The following is a 24,248-nucleotide window of genomic DNA, read 5'->3' on the forward strand; positions in this document are numbered from 1 at the left end:
GCCAGTCTGCCAATTTTGTCTCTTTATTGAATCAGTTAACACGAGTAAGTAATGTAAATATATTGACGGATATATTGACAGCACCACATGTCGAATGAATGATATTTAAAGTCCTTTAAAAGTGTAACTGTTTGGAATCAGGTACTCTGCAGAAAGAATCACAGAGATTTTAAATTCTGCTTAAAGAGATCACATATCAGACTTAATTTGACTCAACAAACTTTCTGTCATTTTTGCATGTTGTCAGTACCACATATACAATGAATGAGTTCTTATCATTTCTTTAAAAATGTAAATGTTTGGAATCAGATACTTCATTGAAATAAAACAGATTTGAATTCTGAGTGTCATTCTGAATGAAATCACAGATTATACTTAATTAGATAAGGAAAAAATGTGGAGCTTACATGCTGAAAAACAAACAGATTCTAAATTCTCATTCGCAAATCACAATTAGGTTTTTTTTTAACTGTCTGTCCGGTTGTGACAATGCCACATGCAGACTGAGTGATACATCACAGAAACAAACAAAAAAGATTCCAAATCATATTTAATTCGATAAAAGGAAAAAAAAATGTTTTCTTTCACTTTGCTGCCTTTCTGATCTTTTCAGAAACTGATTTTTTCTGTGACAACACAATGACATTAACCTGCCACAGAAAATCAAAAATTCCCTCTCAGACATAATCAGAATAGAAGCATTCAGTATGTTTCTTAAATGTGCACATTGACGAGTATCAAGAAGCATTTTAAAATATCCTCATGAACATAAACATAGAGATAAAGCTGATTGTTCTGATAAAATAAGTGAAATACATTCTCCGCTAAAGGTGAGCACTATTTGCAGTGATTTTCTCTTATGTACCCATCATACGTTGGAATGGTAAAATGTCTTTCTATACTGACAATATCTACAACTTTGTCATAAAAAACAAGTAAAATCAAACGATCCTTGAAAGGAGGATCTTGGGTACTGTAGACTAAAGCAGGTGAGGGGATGTTAGTCATCTCACTTGACGTTAAAGGACTCTTTGAGACTGTCTTCTGCCTTTTTGTATGTGATATCATTCCAGGTTGCAGGAATATCAGCAGGCTCTGCTCCATATGCTTTGGCAAACTCTTTGTTGAACTTTGCCAGTACATATTTCCAGTAGTCTGATGCCTGAAGACTTCCATCTGGAGCAATTTTCCAGTCTGGGAAAATTTTGATGTAATTCTTGAAAGGGTGATATTCACCATTTGTTTCACTGCAGCGAAAAGAACCATTACCGGCGACAGAGGAAGTGCAAATGTCAGTGGAAAGTTTGTTTGTTGACGTCCACCTGTATTTACCAAGACCCTCTGGCCGATGCAGTGAAGTGAAGTGCTCTTTATGTTCTTTTCCTCCTGCCTCACAGGGTGCTTTGCAGAATGGACACAGTTTACCACATCCGATCACTTTGGTGAAAAGCTCCTTCTGAGGCTTCACATGAAGCTTTTTCAGTTTCAGCTGGATGTCTGTCTCTTTAAACGTCTTTCTAAGAGCTTCAGCCATCTCCGTCACACACACTGTGAGCCAGTGAGCAAACTGTTCTGGGGTGGCATTGTTCAGGATCATGAAGGCATCAAGAGCGTCCTTGGGAATGACCAGTTTACCGCTAAGTTCCTGACAGACATCTTCAATGAATTCCTTCATGTTGCCTCTCTTCTCTTTTTTAGCTCTGTTGATAGCATCATTTATGCTTTTGATACTTGACTGGAGATGTCGATCCTCGGACTCATATGTCGTAGACCCCTTTGAAAAGTGTTCCAATACACGGTCACTTATCCATTTGTTCACATAATCCTCATAGTAGCAAATGAAGTTCAGGTAGTCTTCAAAGTCTTTCTTTGAGAGCAAATCCAGTAAAACTGAAAACTGAAAGTGCATTCTTGTGCTGAACTCGAAGCTTAACTGCATTTCACCAACGATATCAGGACCCAAGAAACGGCTGACAAAGTCTTCAACTGCAGGTCTCAAGCATCGGTTGGTGAATTCTTCTGCCTTCTTCTGGCACTGGTCTCGTTCATGGAACACGTCCTTAAAATCAGCACGATACTTTTCTTTGTTTTGGTTCAGACATCTGTAGGGATCATTGTCACGTAGGAAATCTTCGTGCATTTTCTGAAACTGTCTGGCTGCAACTCCACAGATGTGCTGTTTCAGAGAAACTTCAAACTCAATGTCTCTCTTAGCATCCTTACTGCTTTGCAGCCTCTCATCAATCTTGTGCAGGATCTCCTGGATGTAAGTGTTGTGGTAATTATTTTTCCTTTCCATTTTTTCAGTTATGAAGGCTGTGCATTCTGCTATGACACAGTCAGCTATGTTTTGTAAAGCCATTACGTGATCTTCAATGTTGAACCACCTGCTGATTTTGTGTTTGAACTTGTTGTAAAGTCCTTCAGCTGTGTATTTGAAAGGCACCAGTCCACAATCCTGCAGACTTTTTTTATCTAATAACTCACATACACGACTCCCCTTACGTGATAGATTGGCTCTCAAGTAGAAGGACACACTTGCAATGACATTTGTGGCATTTTGTTTTGAAAAGGATAGTTCATTCACTGTTTTAGTCCACATCTTGTCAAATTCTCTATCCAGCTGTCTGTCGGTCATCTTGATTTTTTTCCCCCGACATTGTTCAATCAATGCACACACTCTCCCCTCTAGTTCTGTAGTGTGTTTATCCTTGATTCTATCAATTTCTGTCATTCCCTGTCTGATATCGGCTGCTGCTGTGAGCTGATTAATTACAGAGCTCTCCATTTCTCGTCGAAGGCTCTTTGCACTGTTTGCAAAGTCCTCTCTGTACCCTTCTACTAGATAGACGTGGCCCTCTGTTTGCTTGAAGTACTTTTTCAGATTTTCAAGAATCTTTGTCTCCCATTCAGACAGCACTGTGCAAGCTTCACTTTTCAAATCAGAGAGAAATTCTGACATGTCACATGTCTCAGATTTAATTTTGCCAAAGTTGGACATTTTTGTTTCAACTTCTGTAACCCATGTGTAACCCATGTTAAAATATCATATAAATAAAAATAAATAGTAAATAAAAGCTGCATAAATAAGTTTAAAAAAAAGTTTAAAGTGATTCATAAAATGTCAATTCATCATCAGAGTTAATTAAAAATGTTAATTCAGCAATCATTTAATGTTTAGGATTAAAAGTCTGTAGGCAGAAAATAATGTCGCTCCCCTTTAAGGGACCAGCGACATAGACGCAGCACCTCAGTGACGCTGCAGCAGAGACCTGAGGGAGAGAGCAGAGGAAACGAGAGGTGATCAATTAACAGAAAAAGTAGAGAAAAAGTCGATAAAACAGTCGCGAAAACATAACTTATCTGGTCGGGAACTGACGGGGATTTTTGTGAGAACTAAGCCACATCGGTTTTGGTGAGTTTTGTCTTTATTTTCATGCGTTTTCTTACTTCTTTTTTTTCCTTTTTGGCGGAGAGTTAACGCTAAAAACGCTGTTTACAAAGTAATGCTCCGTCATAAATTGTTTACCCGTTAATATTCTGTGTTTATGGAGAATGTGAATAATTTATGTGTGTGAATTGAAGATTTAAAAAAGAGCTTTATTGTGTTCATGGCCTGTTACACAGGTCAGGTTTTTTGCTCGGTCGGAGCAAGGATTGGTCTGCCATGTGCAGGCGTGCACATCCACAGACGGGATTCAAGATGGCGAGCCAGACCCAGACCTTGAACTCATCTCCTCCATCGCATCATTGAGGAAATCCTCTGTGTGTGGTAACTCACTGCCAGAGCGGTAGGAGTGTCAGGAACTAATTTGAACTGAACTGAACAGAACTGAGAACTGATTGAACTATTTTTTTTTGGACTGAATCGAACTGAAACTTTCCATTGAACTGAACGCTTGAACTCATATTAGGATTTGAACTTAAATTTGAAGTGTCAAAACTTTTTATTTTCATATGTTCATATTTTGAATGTGATTTGAAAAACTGTGGTCCACTTTGATTCACTTGGGTTTTGAAAGTATTTTCTTACCTGTAAAAGAAAAAAGGGTTAACTCAGGAAGAAAAATAGGAATCCTAAAATAGGTACAACCTAGGAAAAAGAGACTGGTCTAATTAAATTAGATTAGCTTTATTAAAATAAACTAGGTGAACCAAAGAACAAAAACAAAGAGTGAAATATATATATTTTTTATTTATACTTACCTCATTTTTGGGAACCTGCAGGGTATTTTTGGTTCTATGTATTGTGTTTTATATGTGTGTTTGCATTCAGTAAATTGCCGGCCTTTTCTACTAAAAGCAACGGTCTCTGGTGTAATTATTTTTGCTCCCCACTCCTTAGAGCCTAGAACTGGTCCAGTGGCGCAGTTAGTGGTGTGATACCGGTGCTACAAACTTGGCGAGCCAGCCAGGAGTGGCTTAAAGCATTTAAAACTAGAAACCAGAGACCGTATAATATTGCTATCAGTTTACCAATATGGATATTATTCAGACAAGTAGTGTAAAAATCCCTAACTCAGTCATAGTTAGCGGTGTAACCGGTACAGAAACTGACGAAGAAATAAATGACTTCCTGAAACAATATGGTTCCGTTCAAAGGGTAATTCCAGTAGATTTCACTGAACAAGAGTCAGGCAAACAGGTTATTGTAGAGTATGTGTATGGTACAGCTATGCAGTCTCTCTTACCTTCATTGCCATACAGACTTAACAGTAAGACTAAGACTGATGTCACCTACCATATCAGAGCTTTAGCCAGTGTTTACACACCTGTAGCCAGCAAAACAGCTACACAGACTTACCTTACAGAGTTAAAGGACATTGCAAAACAGACTGGCAAAGACTTCGCAGCTGTCCTCAGAGAAGAGCTCTCCCTCATCAGTGAGACTGTCGGTCTAGATCACTCAGAGACACAAGATGAAGATACAGAGCAGAACTCACCTGATACCCCAGAGCAATATGACCCTGATAATGCTGCACAGGTAAGCCCCCTGCCCAGCATAGCCCCGGAGCAGCATGTTCAACATCACTGGTCTCCACCATCGACGCCATCTAAAGAAAAGACACAGCCTGCTCTGAAACTTTCTGATGTCAATCCACCCGACATACAAAAAGTAATCGTTGAGCACATAGTGAGAAATGAAGACTCTGCTCTGCAGGTGCACACTTCCTTGAGACTCAGACCCTTCTCTGGGCGTGTCCCACGTCCCAATAATGAAGTGGATTATGAGGCATGGCGCTCCAACGTCGAACTTCTTCTTAAAGACACAACACAGTCTGATCTTTACAAGTCACGAAAGCTCCTTGAAAGTCTCTTGTCACCTGCTATTGATATTGTGAAGCACCTGACACCTGAATCTCCTCTTAATGTGTACTTAGAGATCTTGGACTCCGCTTTCGGCACCGTCGAGGACGGAGATGACCTCTTCGCAAAGTATCTCAACACAATGCAAGATAATGGTGAGAAACCCTCAGCTTATCTACAACGGCTGCAGGTAATGCTTAGCACCACCCTCAGGAGGGGAGGTGTAACTGCAAGCGACCTTGACCGGCATCTTCTCAGGCAGTTTGTCAGGGGCTGCTGGGATAACATCTTGATAGCTGAACTCCAGCTAGAACAAAAAAAACAGAACCCACCTACCTTTGCCGAACTTCTCTTGTTACTCCGCACAGCAGAAGATAAGCGTTCTTCCAAAGTATCGCGCATGAAACAGCACTTCAATGTTTCAAAGCCAAGAGTGTCTTCTCATTATCAAGGTGTTGATATGCAGAGTGAAGAAGACTGCAACTCATCTCAGCCAGCTCTTGATCACAAGTCTGAAATCCAAGACTTAAAGAAACAAATAGCTGATTTACAGTCCCAGCTCACACGTATCACACAGAAAGACAGTAGAAAAGCTAAACCAGCTTCCAGACCACTAGCTCCCCAAACAGCTAGCACACACTCCCCAGCTATCGCTCACACATCTCAAAGGCTACAGCCCCACAGCCGAGATGTAAACAACAACACAAGCAATAGACCAAGGCCCTGGTATTGCTTTAGATGTGGAGAGGACGGACATATCAAGCCTCAGTGTGAAAGCGAGCCGAACCCATCTCTTGTGGCTGAGAAGAGGAAGCAGCTGAAAGAAAAGCAGTTAGCATGGGACAGTCGACATGGCGCTCCAAAGCCTGATCCTTTAAACTAGACTCAGTTCCGGTTGTGGGACAAACGGGGACTGGAACACAGACAAAGTGTCCCAAAAAGAAGCTGCACAGAGCCCATGTGTACTCTCATATGCAAAGACAGTCAGTGACCCTGCCAAAAGGTCTGATTGGAGCCAAGTGCACTGCACAATTGATCATCGCTGACAAAGACTGCAGTTGCTTGTTAGATTCAGGCTCTCAAGTAACAACGATCCCCAACTCTTTCTATCTGGAGAACCTGTCTCACTTACCTCTCAATTCTTTGAATGACCTGCTTGAAGTGGAAGGAGCCAACGGTCAAAGCGTCCCTTACCTTGGCTACGTTGAGGCCACCATCAGATTCCCTGAGAGCTTGCTTGGAGCTGACATCGAGGTACCTACGCTGGTCTTGGTTGTACCCGACATGCGTTCCACCTTGTCATCAGTGCTTATAGGCACAAATACGTTGGATGTACTCTATGAAAAGTATGCAGACATCGCACCCCAGAACTATGAGTCTCTTCCTTATGGCTGCAAAGTCGTCTTGAAGACCCTTGAGATCCGGAAAAGACAGTCCGTTGATTCCAGCCTGGGAGAGGTAAGGCTTCATAGTAGAGACTTCGAGACCATTTCAGCTGGGCAGACCAAAGTCCTCAAAGGATCAGTAAGCTGCAGGACGCCTGATGTTGGAAAGTGGGTGATGGTAGAGTCACCAAAGTCAACGTGCCTGCCAGGTGGCATCCTGGTGACAGATAGCCTGGTAAGTCTACCACCAAAGCTGCCACGCTGCATACCAGTCATGCTCAAGAACGAGTCACACCATGACATCACCCTGACTCCAAAGGCTGTCATAGCAGAGATACACACTGTCACGAGTGTTCAATCTGTCAAGACCCCTGACTCAGACTCCCCCACAAAACCTGACCAAAAACCAGATCTCAACTTTGACTTCACTGACTCTCCTGTACCCAATGAGTGGAAAGAGAGGATGACAGAGAAATTGAGTTCCATGCCAGAGGTGTTTGCACTGCACGAGCTAGATTTTGGCCGCACTGACAAAATCAAGCATCACATAACCCTCAGTGACGAGACGCCATTCAAACATAGGCCGAGACCTATACATCCCCAGGACATAGAGGCTGTGCGTACTCACCTCCAGCATCTCCTCGATGCAGAAGTCATTCGTGAATCGGAGTCACCTTTCTCCTCGCCGATTGTAATCGTCAGGAAGAGGAATGGCGATGTCAGACTCTGTATTGACTACAGAAAATTGAACACACAAACAGTAAAGGATTCATATGCTTTACCTAATCTGGAAGAGTCCTTCTCGGCGTTGAGTGGGTCCAGGTGGTTCTCGGTGCTCGATCTCAAATCAGGCTTCTATCAAATAGAGATGGAAGAAGCAGACAAACACAAAACTGCATTTGTCTGCCCACTAGGATTCTTCGAGTTCAACAGGATGCCTCAGGGGATAACTAACGCCCCCAGCACGTTCCAGAGGCTTATGGAGCGTTGTATGGGAGAATTGAACTTAAAGCAAGCCCTAGTTTTTTTAGATGATCTCATCATCTTCTCCTCAACACTGGAGGAGCACGAGGAAAGGTTGATGCGTGTGCTCAACCAGTTGAAAGAGTTTGGCTTGAAACTGTCGCCAGGGAAATGCAAGTTCTTCCAAACCTCTGTAAAGTACCTCGGCCACATCGTGTCTGAAAAAGGCATTGAAACTGATCCTGACAAAGTAGCAGCATTAAAAACCTGGCCAAAACCAAGCAACTTGAAGGAGCTAAGAACCTTCCTGGGTTTCTGCGGTTATTACCGCCGGTTTGTGAAGGACTATTCGAAGATCGTGAAGCCACTCAACGAGCTCACTGCGGGCTATCCGCCGCTGAGGAAGCACGCTAAAGCCACAATTAACCTTGACAAGTATTTCAACCCAAAGGACCCATTTGGTAACAGATGGACGCCTGCTTGCCAGGCAGCGTTTGACACCATAATCGAAAAGCTGACGACCGCACCCATCCTCGGGTTTGCTGACCCTAAGCTCTCCTACATTTTACATACAGATGCGAGCACCTCGGGCCTCGGTGCTGCCCTCTACCAGGAGCAACAGGGACAGAAGCGCGTTGTTGCTTATGCCAGCCGAGGTCTGTCGAAGTGTGAGTCCAGGTATCCTGCGCATAAATTAGAATTTCTTGCCCTTAAGTGGGCAGTAACGGAGAAATTTCAGGATTACCTGTACGGGAACACATTCCTTGCTGTCACAGATAGTAATCCATTAACATACATTCTTACCTCTGCTAAGCTCGATGCCACGAGTTACAGATGGTTGGCCGCTCTGTCGACATTCGATTTCCAGCTACAGTACAGAGCCGGTAAGCAGAATCAAGACGCGGACGGGCTGTCCAGACGTCCTCACAGCAGAGTACCTGATGACACAACATCACAAAAAGAGTTGGAGAGGATACAACAGTTCACAAAGAGACACTTGTCGGAGGCTGATTATGCACACCTAAATGAGAACACTATCAAAGCCATCTGTGAAAAGCACTTGGTCCACCAAGTGACCGACAATCACCCTGTGGAAACATCACCCAGCACCACCTTGGTTGTGTCACTTGCCCATCATCCAATGGCTCTCCCACAAAGCTTTGAGGAGGAGGATCAGCTTGGTGGCTTACCAGTCGTCTCCTCGTTAACACCAGCTGAAATAAGAGACAAGCAAAATGCTGATCCCTGCATCTGTGAAGTCCTCAGGCAAGTGGAGTTGGGAGAGAAACCCCCACCATCTTTGAGGAAGGAACTTCCTGAGCTTGGCCTCTTATTGAGGGAGTGGAGCAAGCTGGAGGTCTTAAATGGTGTCTTGTATCGCAGGCGGCAAGAGGGCGCTCAGACTCACTACCAGCTTGTGCTCCCTGAAGCCCTGAGATCCTTAGTCCTCAAGAGCCTCCATGACGACATGGGCCACATGGGCACAGAGCGCACCCTGGATCTTGTCCGGAAGCGGTTCTATTGGCCCAAAATGTCTGCCGAGGTGGAAACTAAGGTCAAAACCTGCAACCGCTGCATACGACGGAAGATCATGCCAGAGAAAGCCGCACCACTGGTCAACATCGTGGCCACAAGACCACTCGAACTTGTGTGCATGGATTTTCTCAGTGTGGAGCCGGACTCCAGTAGTACAAAAGATATTCTGGTCATTACCGACCATTTTACGAAATATGCAGTGGCAGTCCCCACCCCGAATCAGAAAGCCAGGACAGTGGCCAAGACCCTGTGGGACCACTTTTTCGTCCATTATGGCATTCCTGAAAAACTCCACAGTGACCAAGGTCCTGACTTTGAGTCTGAAACAATAAAAGAACTGTGCGAGCTCATTGGTACTCAAAAAGTAAAAACCACACCTTACCATCCGAGAGGGAACCCTGTAGAACGCTTCAACAGGACCCTGCTCAACATGTTGGGAACCCTCGAGAACAAGAAAAAGAGTCATTGGCGGGACTACGTCAAGCCGTTAGTACACGCTTATAATTGTACTAAGAACGAGACAACAGGCTTTACCCCTTACGAGTTGATGTTCGGGCGTCAGCCGAGACTGCCAGTTGACCTAGCCTTTGGCCTACCAGTCAATCATCAGCCAGGCTCTCACTCGCAATATGTCCGCAACTTGAAATCCCAACTCAAAGACAGTTACAGAGTAGCAACTGAGAATGCTAAAAAGACAGCCAGTCGCAACAAAGCAAGGTTTGACAAGCATGTTGTTGAGTCCACCTTGGAAGAAGGTGACAGAGTCTTGGTCCGAAACGTCCGTCTCAGAGGCAAGCACAAGTTAGCCGACAGGTGGGAGTCCGACGTGTATGTTGTCCTGAGACAGGCTGGAGATGTCCCAGTGTATGTTGTGAAACCTGAGACCAGAGATGGTCCACAAAGAACTCTTCATCGTGATCTCCTCCTGCCATGCGGTTTCCTTCCTGTGACCCCAATCGAAAGTGAAACTAACCCGCCAAAGGCAGTGAGGCGTCCGAGAACTCGACAACATTCTAAAAATGACACATCAGATGGAGCTGAAGGGGATGAATCCCAATCGGACTCTGAGGAATATCACTATCACAGAAACCTAAGAGTGAAAACACTAAGTTCCGATCTGACCCCTGAACCCATGGAACACTTACCTGAAAGGGATGAACCGGAACCTTCCAAGGAGTTGACTGCTGTTGAGCAAGATCCTTCAGACGTAGCTAAAGCTTTCCCTGAGGATTCTCCAGTAGAGACTTATGATCTGAACTTACCTGAACCCAGAGATAAAGACTCACCTGATCCCGCAGTTGATGACTTTTCTGACCCTGAAAAGACAGACTCACCTGATCCTGCAGACTGTAACTTACCTGATCCTGCAGACTGTGACTCACCTGATCCTGCAGACTGTAACTTACCTGATCCTGCAGACTCCGACTTACCTGATCCTGAAGAGAGCAACTCAACTGCTGGACAGGAAACTGGAAACCTACCTGAGGAAGACCTGGAAAATGTCCATCCGTCTACTCAACCTGCTCAGGAGAGCAAAGAAAACACAAGTGATCTGGACCAAACTGACAACCAGGACGCAAGCGACTGTTCAGGAAGACCTGTCAGAGACAGAAAAGCGACTAAAAGACTGACTTATCCTGAGCTAGGAAACCCGTTGGTTACAATAGTTCAGTCTTTATTTCAAACCTTGAGTGATGTGTTTACAGACTCCCTTGAAGAACCTAGCTTTCCAAAACCCCTTAGAGCTATGACAGTATAAATTAAAAATGCACAGGGACGTGCATTAGGTAAAGAGGGGAGGATGTAACCCATGTTAAAATATCATATAAATAAAAATAAATAGTAAATAAAAGCTGCATAAATAAGTTTAAAAAAAAGTTTAAAGTGATTCATAAAATGTCAATTCATCATCAGAGTTAATTAAAAATGTTAATTCAGCAATCATTTAATGTTTAGGATTAAAAGTCTGTAGGCAGAAAATAATGTCGCTCCCCTTTAAGGGACCAGCGACATAGACGCAGCACCTCAGTGACGCTGCAGCAGAGACCTGAGGGAGAGAGCAGAGGAAACGAGAGGTGATCAATTAACAGAAAAAGTAGAGAAAAAGTCGATAAAACAGTCGCGAAAACATAACTTATCTGGTCGGGAACTGACGGGGATTTTTGTGAGAACTAAGCCACATCGGTTTTGGTGAGTTTTGTCTTTATTTTCATGCGTTTTCTTACTTCTTTTTTTTCCTTTTTGGCGGAGAGTTAACGCTAAAAACGCTGTTTACAAAGTAATGCTCCGTCATAAATTGTTTACCCGTTAATATTCTGTGTTTATGGAGAATGTGAATAATTTATGTGTGTGAATTGAAGATTTAAAAAAGAGCTTTATTGTGTTCATGGCCTGTTACACAGGTCAGGTTTTTTGCTCGGTCGGAGCAAGGATTGGTCTGCCATGTGCAGGCGTGCACATCCACAGACGGGATTCAAGATGGCGAGCCAGACCCAGACCTTGAACTCATCTCCTCCATCGCATCATTGAGGAAATCCTCTGTGTGTGGTAACTCACTGCCAGAGCGGTAGGAGTGTCAGGAACTAATTTGAACTGAACTGAACAGAACTGAGAACTGATTGAACTATTTTTTTTTGGACTGAATCGAACTGAAACTTTCCATTGAACTGAACGCTTGAACTCATATTAGGATTTGAACTTAAATTTGAAGTGTCAAAACTTTTTATTTTCATATGTTCATATTTTGAATGTGATTTGAAAAACTGTGGTCCACTTTGATTCACTTGGGTTTTGAAAGTATTTTCTTACCTGTAAAAGAAAAAAGGGTTAACTCAGGAAGAAAAATAGGAATCCTAAAATAGGTACAACCTAGGAAAAAGAGACTGGTCTAATTAAATTAGATTAGCTTTATTAAAATAAACTAGGTGAACCAAAGAACAAAAACAAAGAGTGAAATATATATATTTTTTATTTATACTTACCTCATTTTTGGGAACCTGCAGGGTATTTTTGGTTCTATGTATTGTGTTTTATATGTGTGTTTGCATTCAGTAAATTGCCGGCCTTTTCTACTAAAAGCAACGGTCTCTGGTGTAATTATTTTTGCTCCCCACTCCTTAGAGCCTAGAACTGGTCCAGTGGCGCAGTTAGTGGTGTGATACCGGTGCTACACATGTGTACATTTCTTTTTTGAATTCCCATTCCCATTTGTTGAATTCTGTGCACAGCCTCATGTATGCATCAGCCACTAGGCTGTTCCTGAAGCTGAAGATGAAGTTTTCATGCTTTACGGCATTCCACAGGCTTTTTGTCCACTCTGCAAAGTCTAAGATATCATTAGCAGATGACTCACAACCTCCAAAAGTTTGGATTATGTTCTTCTTGAGCTCATAAACAGCCTCACTGTACCCTGCATTGACTGGTGCCATTGGTGGGTTTCCATTCCAGAGTCCAGGAATGTACCAGTTCCCAGTGTCTGGACTGTACTCCATCACATCAGTGAAGCTCTTGTTCTCCTCTTTCTGTTCCATTTTGGCCGCCGCTTGCGTCATCTCGTTCAACTGTTGCAAGAGGAGTTTCCTGTCTCGTAAGTTCTTCTCGTGGGCTGAAACATCCGACACATTCTGGTGAACAAACTGGCATTTGGGCTTTTTGCCCACTTCTTTCATCCTGAGAAAAGCGTGCACAACTATTTGTAGGATGTCCTTCATTTCAGTTGAATTCTCCATTGCAATATTGATGATAGTGATGTCACTCAGCCCCACAACGAGTGTTGCAAGCTCATTGTCGTGCTCGTGGCTGTTGTCCAGTTGTGCCAGCTCTGGTGACTTTAAGCCCTCAGTGTCAATGATCATCATGAAGTCACACTTGAGTTCTTTTTTAACATCTTCATCGATTCTGATGAGCAACATAAAGGCACCTCGAGTGCATCGACCGCTGCTGACTGCAAACTGCACTCCAAACATGGTGTTGAGGAGAGTAGACTTTCCTGTGCTCTGGACTCCAAGAACTGTGGCTACTCGTATCTTGCTCTCTGGAGGCACCAAGTCATTGAGCTGAGAGAGGACGTCACTCACCCATCTGAGAGGGATGTTCGATGCGTCTCCATCCACGAGCTCAAGGGGAAAGCCGTCAAGCAACAATTGTGCGCACAGTTTGGGCAGATGCTGGAGTTGTAGACGTGATCTGTTTCTTTCCGGAAGGGACACTGATGCTTCATAGATCTGACCCATTTCACGGAAGAAGTGTTCAGTTCCCAGCGAGCTGTTGGAAAGTTGTCTGTCAATTTCTTTGATCTCCTCTTTGTTCTTAGAATCTTTGCATTTCTTTTTGTACTGCTCCCTGAGGCCAGACAGTTTTTCTCGAGACACGTTATCGAGGTTCATTCGCAGCCATTTCAGGAAATAGCACCTCTCTATCCCTGGGCTGGATATTGCCTTGATGAAACATGCCATTGCATCTGACATGTCATAAGTGTTCTGTTTTTGTCGAAGGTTATCTTTCTGTACCTGAAGATCACTTTTGTACTTTTCTATGTTTTCTGACCCGACATTTCGCAGCCGAAATTCTTCTTTCTCCAAGCAAGTCAGGTCTTTCCATATTTGGCCTTGCAGTGGTAGTTTTGTATCTTTGTATTTAAGGATGTCTTGAATTCCTGCAGTGATAGCATCTGCATTTGCCTTGGCAGTCTGACACTCTGAAGAGTCTTCGTCCACCCAGATTCCCAGCTCATGAGCAATGTCAGCCATCTGCTCAATTCTCATCTTGATCTTTGAGTTCTCAACCACATTGCTGACTGTTTTACGCAGATTTTTGACAAAGTCTGCATCATTCATGTGCTTAGCCTTCAAGAGAATGTTGTCTTTAGTCAAGCCCAACTTGGTTGCTACTTTTTTTAGAGCATCTTTATCGAAGCGATGGCTTTGATGGTTACCCACCAAGAAGATCTGTGAGTTGGTGTGTAGGTTGGTAAGCAGCTCACACTCAGAGTCCAAAGTGTCAAAGAACACAAAAACTGCTGCAGATGTCTGGCATAAAAAATAAAATTGTGTTTCACACGAAGCAATGTCACCACGAAGGTTAGCTACAGCCACTGGCTCACTGAAGATATCCATGTTTTTGTTCCCACAAGGAAGGTACCAAGTAATTTCAGTCAGTCCATTGGAAATTCTCCTTGGACTGTCACCACACTCCATATTGTGGTGAACAAAGGTGTCATAGTACTGCTGTGAATTGCACAGAAGCTTATTGAGGATCTCTGACTTGGACATGGAGCACTCACCCAGTCTCACGAAAGATATCATTGGGAGTTCAGAGACAACAATTCTGTCTTCAATAAAGCCCTTGGATTCCAAAAGGGACTGAGGTCTGTACTTTTTAACAATGTCTCTCATGGCCCAAAGCATGAGTGTGCACTGCTTTGTGTCACAATTGGGAAGCAACAGAGGCACAGAAAACTGACACATAGACATTTTGAGTGCCATTTCCTGCTGTACAAAACCATCAGAACACAGAAAGAGAGCAGTGATTATGTCAAGGGGGTTCAGCATGTCACCTGAATGTAGAATGTCAAACAGATCATCAAAATCTAACTCTGTATTCTCTGAGGCAGCATCACAGGTTGACTCACATACTGATGTACATTTCACATTTCTAGCTGTCACATTAACCATCATCAGTTTCTTCAGAAAATACCATGGAAGATCTGCGTTACACTTGGCAGGCTCATCACTGATGGTCCTCTTGTCAATCTGAAGTACTGTGCTCAGGGATAGTTTCTCTGTGTAGTGCTGCTCCAACCCCAGATCCTCCAGTAAGCTCTCCAGCTGTGTCTCTGTGGACATGAAAACAACTAATATTAAAACCATCAGTAGTTATTCCAATATTCTAAAGCATGGATCAAAATTAATTGTAACGTATAGTCAGTTGCCAGTTAATTAGGTACACCTAGCTCTGGGGTGGGGAACCTTCGTCCTCTCAGCCATATATATGAGTATTTTTGATCTGGCCTGCGAGGCAATTCAGTTAGATGCGCTTGAATAAAGTTAAAACTTTTCAGCATAGTTTAAGTGCCCAACAATCAGCTTTCACAAGGCCACATTATGACAGTGGAATACAGGCAAGTTCCGAGTGAGCAAGCTAATAGCTAAGAAGCAGAAAACTTCGTTCAAAGGAATATTTGTGAAGGGGTGCCTTGTTGCTACTGTGGAGCTGCTAGCACCAGAAAAGGTAACATCATTCCAACGTGTTAGTTTGTCTCGAAGAATTAATGGAGATGAAGGAAGACCCATTCAGTGATCAGTGATCAGTGGTCAGTGAGTCAGTAATCTCTCTGCCCAACACATAGGTCCAGATCAACACTCAAGAATGAAACCCTCTGTCATGTCCAAGAAATTGTGTTAGGTTATGTTTAGTTTTTGTCCTGTGTCTATGTTGTCTTGTGGCTTCCTGTTTTATCGTGAAACCTAACTCTCCTCTCGTTTCAGGCCCTTGACTTCCTGGTGTCCTTCCCGCCTGTCTGATTGTCTACCCCGCCCTGATTGTTTCCACCTGTTCCCTGTTATCTCGTGTATATATAGTCTGCGTTTCCCTTTGTCCTGTGCCAGTGTCTTGTCTCGTGCAGTCTGAACCTACGCCAGTCCATGCCACGTTGTGTCTTGAGGTTTTGTATTTCTTCGCTACTTTGTCTTGTTGTTTGCCATAGTCTTGCCTTGCTTTACTTTGATACTTTGCCTTACCTTTTTTCCCTGTCACAGTTGTCTTACTCGAAAGAGCGATTTTTGGTTGCTGTTTTTTCCTCCTTGAGAGCGATCCTTGTTTATTAGTGTAGTTTTCTATTTACCCCTGTAAGAGTGACTGTAATTTGATACTTTGTGATTAATGATTGTTTATTTGTACTTTGTCTCCTGAGTCGTGCACTTGGGTTCAAGTCCTAGTTCGGTTGTGACAGTACAAACTGGCCAGCATGAACCCAGCCGACTCAGACCAGTTAACGGCTGCCATTCGCTCCCAAAATGTCCGCCTGAATCAGCAGGAGGATCCGATGTCCTCTCTGCATTTGGAGTGAAGGAGCTGGCGAACTGTAAGGAGGGTTTCAAAGCAGCCATCACCACCCAAGTGGACCTCCTGGCAAACCAAGTTCATCAAGTCCTCGCTCACCTCACGGAGGGTTCCACCTCCCCTGACCCAGCAGCCACACCGCCTCCGACGGCTGCTGAAGCATCATTGGGCCCAGCTCTCCACGCTACAGCTCCTCGCCTTGCTCCACCCGAAAAGTTCTCCGGAGAGTCTGGAGAATGCCAGCCTTTCATAGTTGACTGTGAAATGCATAATGAATACTTGCTATCAGCCTTTCCCACAGAACGGTCCAAAGTGGCATTAATGATTTCCCGTGTCAGGAGAGACGTGGGCGAAGGCGTGGGCTATGGCTGAGTGTTCCCGTGATTCATCGATCTGTGGATCCCTCGATGAATTTAAACAGGCCCTGAGGAGGACTTTTGATCCTCTCTCGTCCGACCGAGAGAAGGCACAAGAGTTGAGCAACATCAAACAAGGTATGGACTCTGTTTGTGATTATGCCATCCGCTTTCGCACCCTAGCCACAGACAGCGGATGGAATGCCACAGCCCTGTATGATGTCTTTCTAAAGGGTTTCTCTGACCAGATTCAAGATTTGTTAGTGCCCATTGATCTGCCCTCTGACCTGAACTCTTTGATAACCCTAGCTATAAGAACTGATAATCGTGTACAGGAGCGTCAACGTAGCCGAAACATAACAGCGTTACAGGCTGGTCGCCGCTGGGGTTGCACTGCAGCTGCTGAGCCGAGTCGGCAGAGTTCCTCACGCTTTCCATCACCGGTTCCACAGAGGAAGGTGTCCTCCGAGGAGGAAGAGGAACCCATGCAAGTGGGACGTTCCAAATTATCCATAGAGGAACGTCGTCGCCGGCTGCAGGAAGGCAGGTGTTTTTATTGCGGGCAGCAAGGTCATCTCCTCGCAGGGTGCCCAGCAAAAAGAGCAGGCTCGCCAGTAGATGGGAGGATACTGGTGAGCTGTTTCTCCTCCGCTGAATTCTCTCTCCGAGCCTTAACACAGATCAAGGTTAAGCATCATGACAGTTTGTCTTAATGTACTCATTGACTCAGGGGCTGATGAGAGTCACATGGACTGGGAGTTTGCCTCTATTTCATTTGAACGCTGAACTATTAACCCAGCCTATAGAGGCCAGTGCTCTCGATGGTAGATTGCTTTTCCAGGTGACTCACAAGACTGAACCACTGACAGTGATCATTGATGACCACCATGAACTCATGTGTTTTTATTTGTATAACTCTAGCCAGCACTCTCTTATTCTGGGGTTTCCGTGGTTAAGAGAACATAACCCACACATTGACTGGAATACTGGGAGGGTTTTGAACTGGGCTGAGAGTTGTAAAGACAAGTGTTTAAAGTCATGTCATGAATTGAATGTGAAGACTGGTTTTCATGCTGCCTCTGTTAATTTCGACACAGACTCTGAAACTCCTGACCTGACATCAGTTCCGAGGTGCTACCACGATCTGGGTGAGGTTTTTAGTAAAAGTAAGGCTACTTCGCTTCCCCCTCACAGATCATATGATTGTCCCATTGACTTGATCCCAGGCGGCCCCCATTCCTAAGGGTAGATTGTATTCCATCTCTGGCCCTGAGAAGAAGGCCATGACTGAATACGTTGACGCCTCATTAAAGGCTGGCCTTATTCGTCCCTCTTCATCTCCAGCTGGGGCAGGGTTCTTTTTGTGGGGGAAAAAGACGGGTCTCTCCAACCACGCATTGACTATGGGCCACTCAATGAGATTACCATTAAAAAACGGTACCCTCTGCCACTCATGTCATCAGCATTTGATCAGCTTCAGCAGGCCAAGATCTTCACCAAGCTAGACCTGAGAAACGCATACCACCTGGTTCGAATCAGAGAGGGTGATGAGTGGAAGACGGGTTTTAAAAGATGCAAATGGATCCGGCTAAAGTTAGCACTGTGACTCAGTGGCTTAGACCTGATAGCCGTAAAAAGGTTCAGCAATTCTTGGGGTTTGCTAACTTTTACAGACAGTTTATCAGAAACTTCAGCGCCATAGCTGCACCCCTCCATGCACTCACATCTCCACTAACTCCTTTCCTGTGGTCCCCTCAAGCTGAGGAGGCCTTCCATCAGCTCAAAGCACGGTTCACTACTGCTTCCATCCTCACAGTTCCTGATCCCAGTTCGTGCTGGAGGTGGACGCCTCCAATAATGGCGCTCCGAAGAGGACAAGAAGCTTCACCCCTGTGCCTTCCTGTCTCGAAAGCTTTCGCCGGCTGAGAGAAACTATGATGTTATTGGCTGTCAAAATTGCCCTGGAGGAGTGGAGACACTGGTTAGAGCGTGCACGGCACCCTTTCATTGTATGGACAGACCATAAGAAACTCGAATATATTCGCAAAGCTAAAAGACTGAATTCACGTAACACTTTGTGCTGTCTTACAGGCCGGGGTCCCAGAACACCAAGCCTGATGCCCTGTCTCATCTGTTCGACCCCGAGCCTTCTGCCAAGGAACCTGAGCCCATCCTACCACTTAAACGTGTAGTAGGAGCGGTGAGTTGGCAAATAGAATTTGAGGTGAAGCAAGCTAATGGTGAGAACCGACACCTAGTGGCTGTCCGGCGAATCGCTTGTTTGTCCCTGTTGATATGCGTCCACAGGTGATCCATTGGGCTCACACCTCGCTGCTCACCTGCCACCCTGGAGTCAGAAGAACCATGCGTGTCATTGCCCAAAGGTTTTGATGGCCCTCCATGCAGCGAGAGGTTCAGGAGTATGTGGAGGCGTGTTCCATCTGCGCCCGCAACAAGAGCTCCTCCAAAGTTCAGATGGGGTTTTCTAAGATGACTCATTTCATTGCTTTGCCCAAGCTGACTTCTGCTAAAGAAACAGCTGAAATTATGATGACTCATGTGCTTCGTATTCATGGATTTCCAAGGGATATCGTTTCAGACCGAGGGCCCCAGCTCATTTCCAAATTCTGGAAAGAGTTCTGCAAAATCATCGGCACCACTGTCAGCCTCACCTCTGGGTATCACCCAGAATCAAACGGCCAGACTGAACGTCTTAACCAGGAGTTAGAGACATGCCTTCGATGTCTGGTGTCGCAGAACCCAGCTTCCTGGAGCAAGAATGTGGTGTGGGTGGAATATGCCCACAACTCGCTCCCCACCTCGGCCACCGGTATGCCACCATTCCAGTGTGTCTTCAGTTACCAGCCCCCTGTCTTCTCTGAGACAGAAAAAGAGATCACTGTCCCATCGGCTCACGCCATGGTCCGGCGTTGCCACCGCATCTGGGCAGCCGCCCGCAAGGTCCTCCTACGCAGCATGGACAACATGAAGAGGGCTGCAGATCGGAGACGCTGACCTGCTCCGACATATGAGCCTGGCCGGAAGGTCTGGCTCTCTACACGGGACTTGCCCCTCCATGTTGCCTCCAGGAAACTGGCTCCACGGTTTGTAGGCCCATACCCGGTGTCCAAAGTAATCAGCCCCTCCTCTGTTTGTCTGTTTGGGTACTGTCATGTCCAAGAATTCTGTTTAGTTTTTGTCCTGTGTCTATGTTGTCTTGTGGCTTCCTGTTTTATTGTGAAACGTAACTCTCCTCTCGTTTCAGGCCCTTGACTTCCTGGTGTCCTTCCCGCCTGTCTGATTGTCTACCCCGCCCTGATTGTTTCCACCAGTTCCCCGTTACCTCATGTGTATATATAGTCTGCGTTTCCCTTTGTCCTGTGCCAGTTCGTCTTGTCTCCTGCAGTCTGAACCTACGCCAGTCCATGCCACGTTGTGTATTGAGGTTTTATATTTCTTTGCTACTTTGTCTTGTTGTTTGCCATAGTCTTGCCTTGCTTTACTTTGCCTTACCTTTTTTCCCTGTCACAGTTGTTGTGAAGATGAGTCCATTAGTTCATTGGATAAGAAATTCATAAATACAAAAGGTTAATGTAAAAAAGCCACCCCCTATATTTCATTCAATGTAATGGCTATTTAATTTCATTTAATTTCATTTAATTGTAGTCTCATTTCATTATAGCAATATAAAACATAAAGTGTTAAAAAGCTAAAAGGTACTGCCTTCCAAAATACATATTCCTTGCTGTGTATGAACAAAAATGGCGATTGTGCTCTGAGTTCCTGCATTTAAAACGGTGTATAGGAGAGTAGGTGTTGTTGCCTCTTTTCGCCACAAGAGGGAGTATCCCCCCAGTGAGCACCCCTGCCAATCGTAAATAACAGCACTTCCTGCTGAGTTGGACAGACGTGTCATGAAGTAATGCACCATTTCATATGTATATTTACAGGTAAGCAAACTGGGTAATGAGTGAACAGAAGTATGCAGGGTGTTATGGCGAGAGTGGGGAAAGTTGGCCGTTTATTCCCACTGAGTATTTGAAGTGTAACTGGAGCTGTTGTGTGTAAAGTTAGCCACTAAGTTAATTTTTGTTGTAGCCGCCGTTGCTATGCTAACTCCGGCTGTAATGTGTAGGAACCCCAACATAGAATATTTGCTGTGTTTTAATCACTTGTACTCATTGGAAAATAGTAATTAGGAAGCAGGGAGCGAGAGACATTTTGTGTAATCGTGTAGTATTTTATATTTTTTTTGTATTTTGCATTTGGGGAAAATTAATTTAAAATTAAAGCCAATCGTAAATAACAGCACTTCCTGCTGAGTTGGACAGACGTGTCACGAAGTAATGCACCGTTTCATTTGTATATTTACAGAATGGAAATAAAAGGAGAGGGAGCGATCCTTGTTTATTAGTATAGTTTGTATTTTCTTCTGTAGGCGATTCACCCGAGCCTGTCTTCTCCCTTGTCTTTGCCACAGCCACAGCATTGTTCGCATTCTCTTGTTTCCTCTTCGTGAGTGTTTTTTGTTTATAATTTTGATAATCTAGTAATAATAATCTAGTTTCTGGTTTCTTTTCATAGTTTATATCATAGTCGAATTGATTTCCTCCTTTTTGAGTGATTTTCTGTTGGATTTATTTTGTTACTTAGATTCTAATTCCTCCGTTCTTTAGGAGTGTATTTTGAGTTTATAGTTTTTCTTATCTAGCTTCTGTAAGTCATTTCCGTTTTCATAGCCCTTTGTGTTTTCCTCCTTCTGGAGCATCTTTTGTTTCTGAAATTTCATAGCCATTGCGAGTTAGTGCTTTTTCCTCCTTGTGAGCGCTTTCTGTTTCTTTGTTTTTTTTTCTTATAGTATATATATTATAGTGATAGCTTTTTACCTAGAATATTTTCATAGCCTATTTGTTTAACACTCAGTGAAGTGGTTCTTGGGTTGAACAATAAAGAACTGTGTGAGTAAATCTCTGCCTCTAAGTCCTGATCTGAGTCCCCACCTGACACACTGTACCAACATTCCCAAATCAGATGCCAGGTAACACGGTGCATACAACTCTGGCAATGTGGACAAATACAAGAAATACAGGTAAGTGTCCTGGAGAGCTATTTGCGGTGCCAAGGAACAATACAGGGAGAAAGTGGAGTTTACTACCAGGTCTCCAACACCAGTAACATGAGATCTGGACTGAAAACCATCACAGAGAGGCAGCTGCTGGGTTCCAGAAAACGGGCTTCATTTGGCCTCCCTCAGCTCCACACACGCTCCACCCATTTTGGACATATAGTCACAAAAAACATCAAATGCTATGATAAAACTAGCTCTCGTAAGGACTGGCCCAGGAAAGAAAGATCAAGAGTTACCTCTGCTGCAGAGGACACGTTCATTATACAGTTAGCATCCTTACAAATCACCAATTAACAGCAGATTAGAGCCCACATAAATGCACAGAGTTCAAGTAGAAGACACATCTTAACATCCACAGTTTGGAGGAGACTGCATAAGTCAAGCCTTCATGGCCGAAGAGCTGTGTAAAAGATTGTTGGCACTTTATTCAAAATTAAAGGCACACTTAACCAGCATGTCTACCACAGAATTGTGCAGCAACATGCCATCCAATCTGATTTTTTCTTTGGGCCATCATGTGTTTTTCAACAGGACAATAACCCAAAACACAGCTGTAGACTACGTTGTGAAAAACGCAGTCATTCAGAATTCATTGATCATCAATTAATGTCTTTTCAAGCCCACACTGTGAGAAGATCTTTGTGTTGGTGGACCACTCTTGTGCAGGGGCTTTCATATCAAAACTTGAATATTGAGCTTTAAAAAAAATTCTGTAGGTTTGTATTTGCTTTGATTTAATTTAATCCATTTTCAGAGTCGTGATAAAAATTACAGTATGATTGTCCACAGGGCTGTGACTTTATTTTGACAAAAAAATTCATTATGATTTTATTTTACTTACTTGTGTGGGCAGATGTTACAGTTGACTTGCTTCTTTTCCCATTCCTAAGTTGTACAGAAACCTGGAGAGAGTAACACACCCCTGGCTTCAGGTCGCTGAGGGTCAGGTTATTTGTGTCTGTTGTCAGTTCCTGCACAATTTCCCCCTCACTGCACCAAGTCACAATGTAACACTCCACTTCACCAGCAGGAATGTCCCAGTGTAGAGACAGTGACTCACTGCTGACCTCATCGACAGCAATGTGCACAGGAGGGCTGGGCTCTGCAGGAATAATGGAACAGTTTCACTTATAACTGCATATTGAAATTCTGTCAATGTTTGACTGCATTTTAAAGTGCTGTTTCACTGCCAAGTTAAAGCAGTGTGGTGAAGGACAAATCCATGTCGCATACTGTACCTAATTTGTAGAAACAGAATTTACAACTTGTAAATTGAGAGCATACCACACTATAAGAAGTACACTTGTCTAGGTTATGATCCCAGATATCACTTCTCTACATATTGTTTTTTTATTGGTTTGTTTCTTGGATTTACCTGTAAAAACACGTAGCGAGGCTGCTTTGCTTCGATTTCCATTGCCAGCAATCCTGATGATGCTGAAAGTATACTCAGTACCAGGATTCAGTCCCTCAACCTCCACAGTGCTGTTGTCCTCCATGATAATACTGCTTCTCTGTGTGTCACAGGAGTAATCTACTTGCAGCTTATACCCAACTCGTAAGCCAAGAGAAACAGCCTCCTGGCCAGCACTGAGAACTGTTATTTCTCCTATTGGAGGAACATCTGTCATAAGAGAAGAGCATCAGTTTTTCAACATTACAGCATGAAGTCATTCATGATCATAAAAAGTCCACTGAGGCTGATCAGTTAGAGTCAAGAAGATAGATGTATACGTATTTTCTTCCATCTGATCTTGAAGAAGAGAGTTTGCTCTTTGCTGATTATAAAATAAACAAAAAAAAATTGGATCAGTTATTGACAGTCACACTTACAGTCAGACTGTGGTGGAGTGTCTGTTCCTTCCTCATCGTGTACGTCAAGGAAGGACTCAGATGCATCATAGAAGTCCTTGGCAGTTGAGAAAAACATGCAGTTTATACTGGAATTCATTCATTCACAGTCCCATTGACAATAGCTGATGGGACAACATATATTTGGCTTGTAGTGTTGTTTAATTTTAGAGATGTAAAAAGTAGCACTAGTAGTAGTTTACCTCATCCTCCGAGCTTTCCATTGTGGTGACATTCTCAGCCATCCCACCTCCTTGGTCCAGTTTATTCAAGCTGGTTCTTACTGAAAGTAATAGACGAACCTTGTGTTACCTTCTTGCCAACAACTATCACTATTACCCACACATCACACATTCAACTGTACTGTACAACCTGCTAGACTACAATATAGACTAAAACAAAAAATAAATGCAGTAGTCAGCTCACTATGGGAGCCTTAAAGGACAGATAAAACATGCTGAATCATGTTTCTTTTGTGGTCTATGAAAAGCCTACATTTGAACACTATTTCATGTCTTAAAGTAAGGGGAAAACACTGACATAGAAATTGCAGCCCACCTTTGTTGGAGAGACTCGTTCATGGCAAAGATAGCACCAGGACAAAGCACTACACTTGCCCTTAGCCTCTGCACAGTACAGTTTGTACTGTCTCTGTTACAGACG

General features: G+C 43.8%; 1 protein-coding gene across 1 annotated transcript; it reads right to left on the minus strand.

Moving 5' to 3' along the window:
• On the minus strand, positions 1–24,248 carry LOC121626272 (interferon-induced very large GTPase 1-like). Its single transcript, XM_041964679.1, has 7 exons — positions 24,144–24,248; positions 23,789–23,868; positions 23,568–23,643; positions 23,110–23,358; positions 22,576–22,836; positions 12,366–15,024; positions 1–3,026 (listed from the first exon to the last, which is right to left on the minus strand). The coding sequence occupies exons 2-7, from the start codon at positions 23,828–23,830 to the stop codon at positions 1,010–1,012; spliced, it is 5,304 nt and encodes a 1,767-aa protein (XP_041820613.1). The 5' UTR covers positions 23,831–23,868; positions 24,144–24,248; the 3' UTR covers positions 1–1,009.

The sequence above is a fragment of the Chelmon rostratus genome, chromosome 23 (assembly GCF_017976325.1).
Source record: "Chelmon rostratus isolate fCheRos1 chromosome 23, fCheRos1.pri, whole genome shotgun sequence".
Classification (NCBI taxonomy): Eukaryota; Metazoa; Chordata; class Actinopteri; order Chaetodontiformes; family Chaetodontidae; genus Chelmon; species Chelmon rostratus.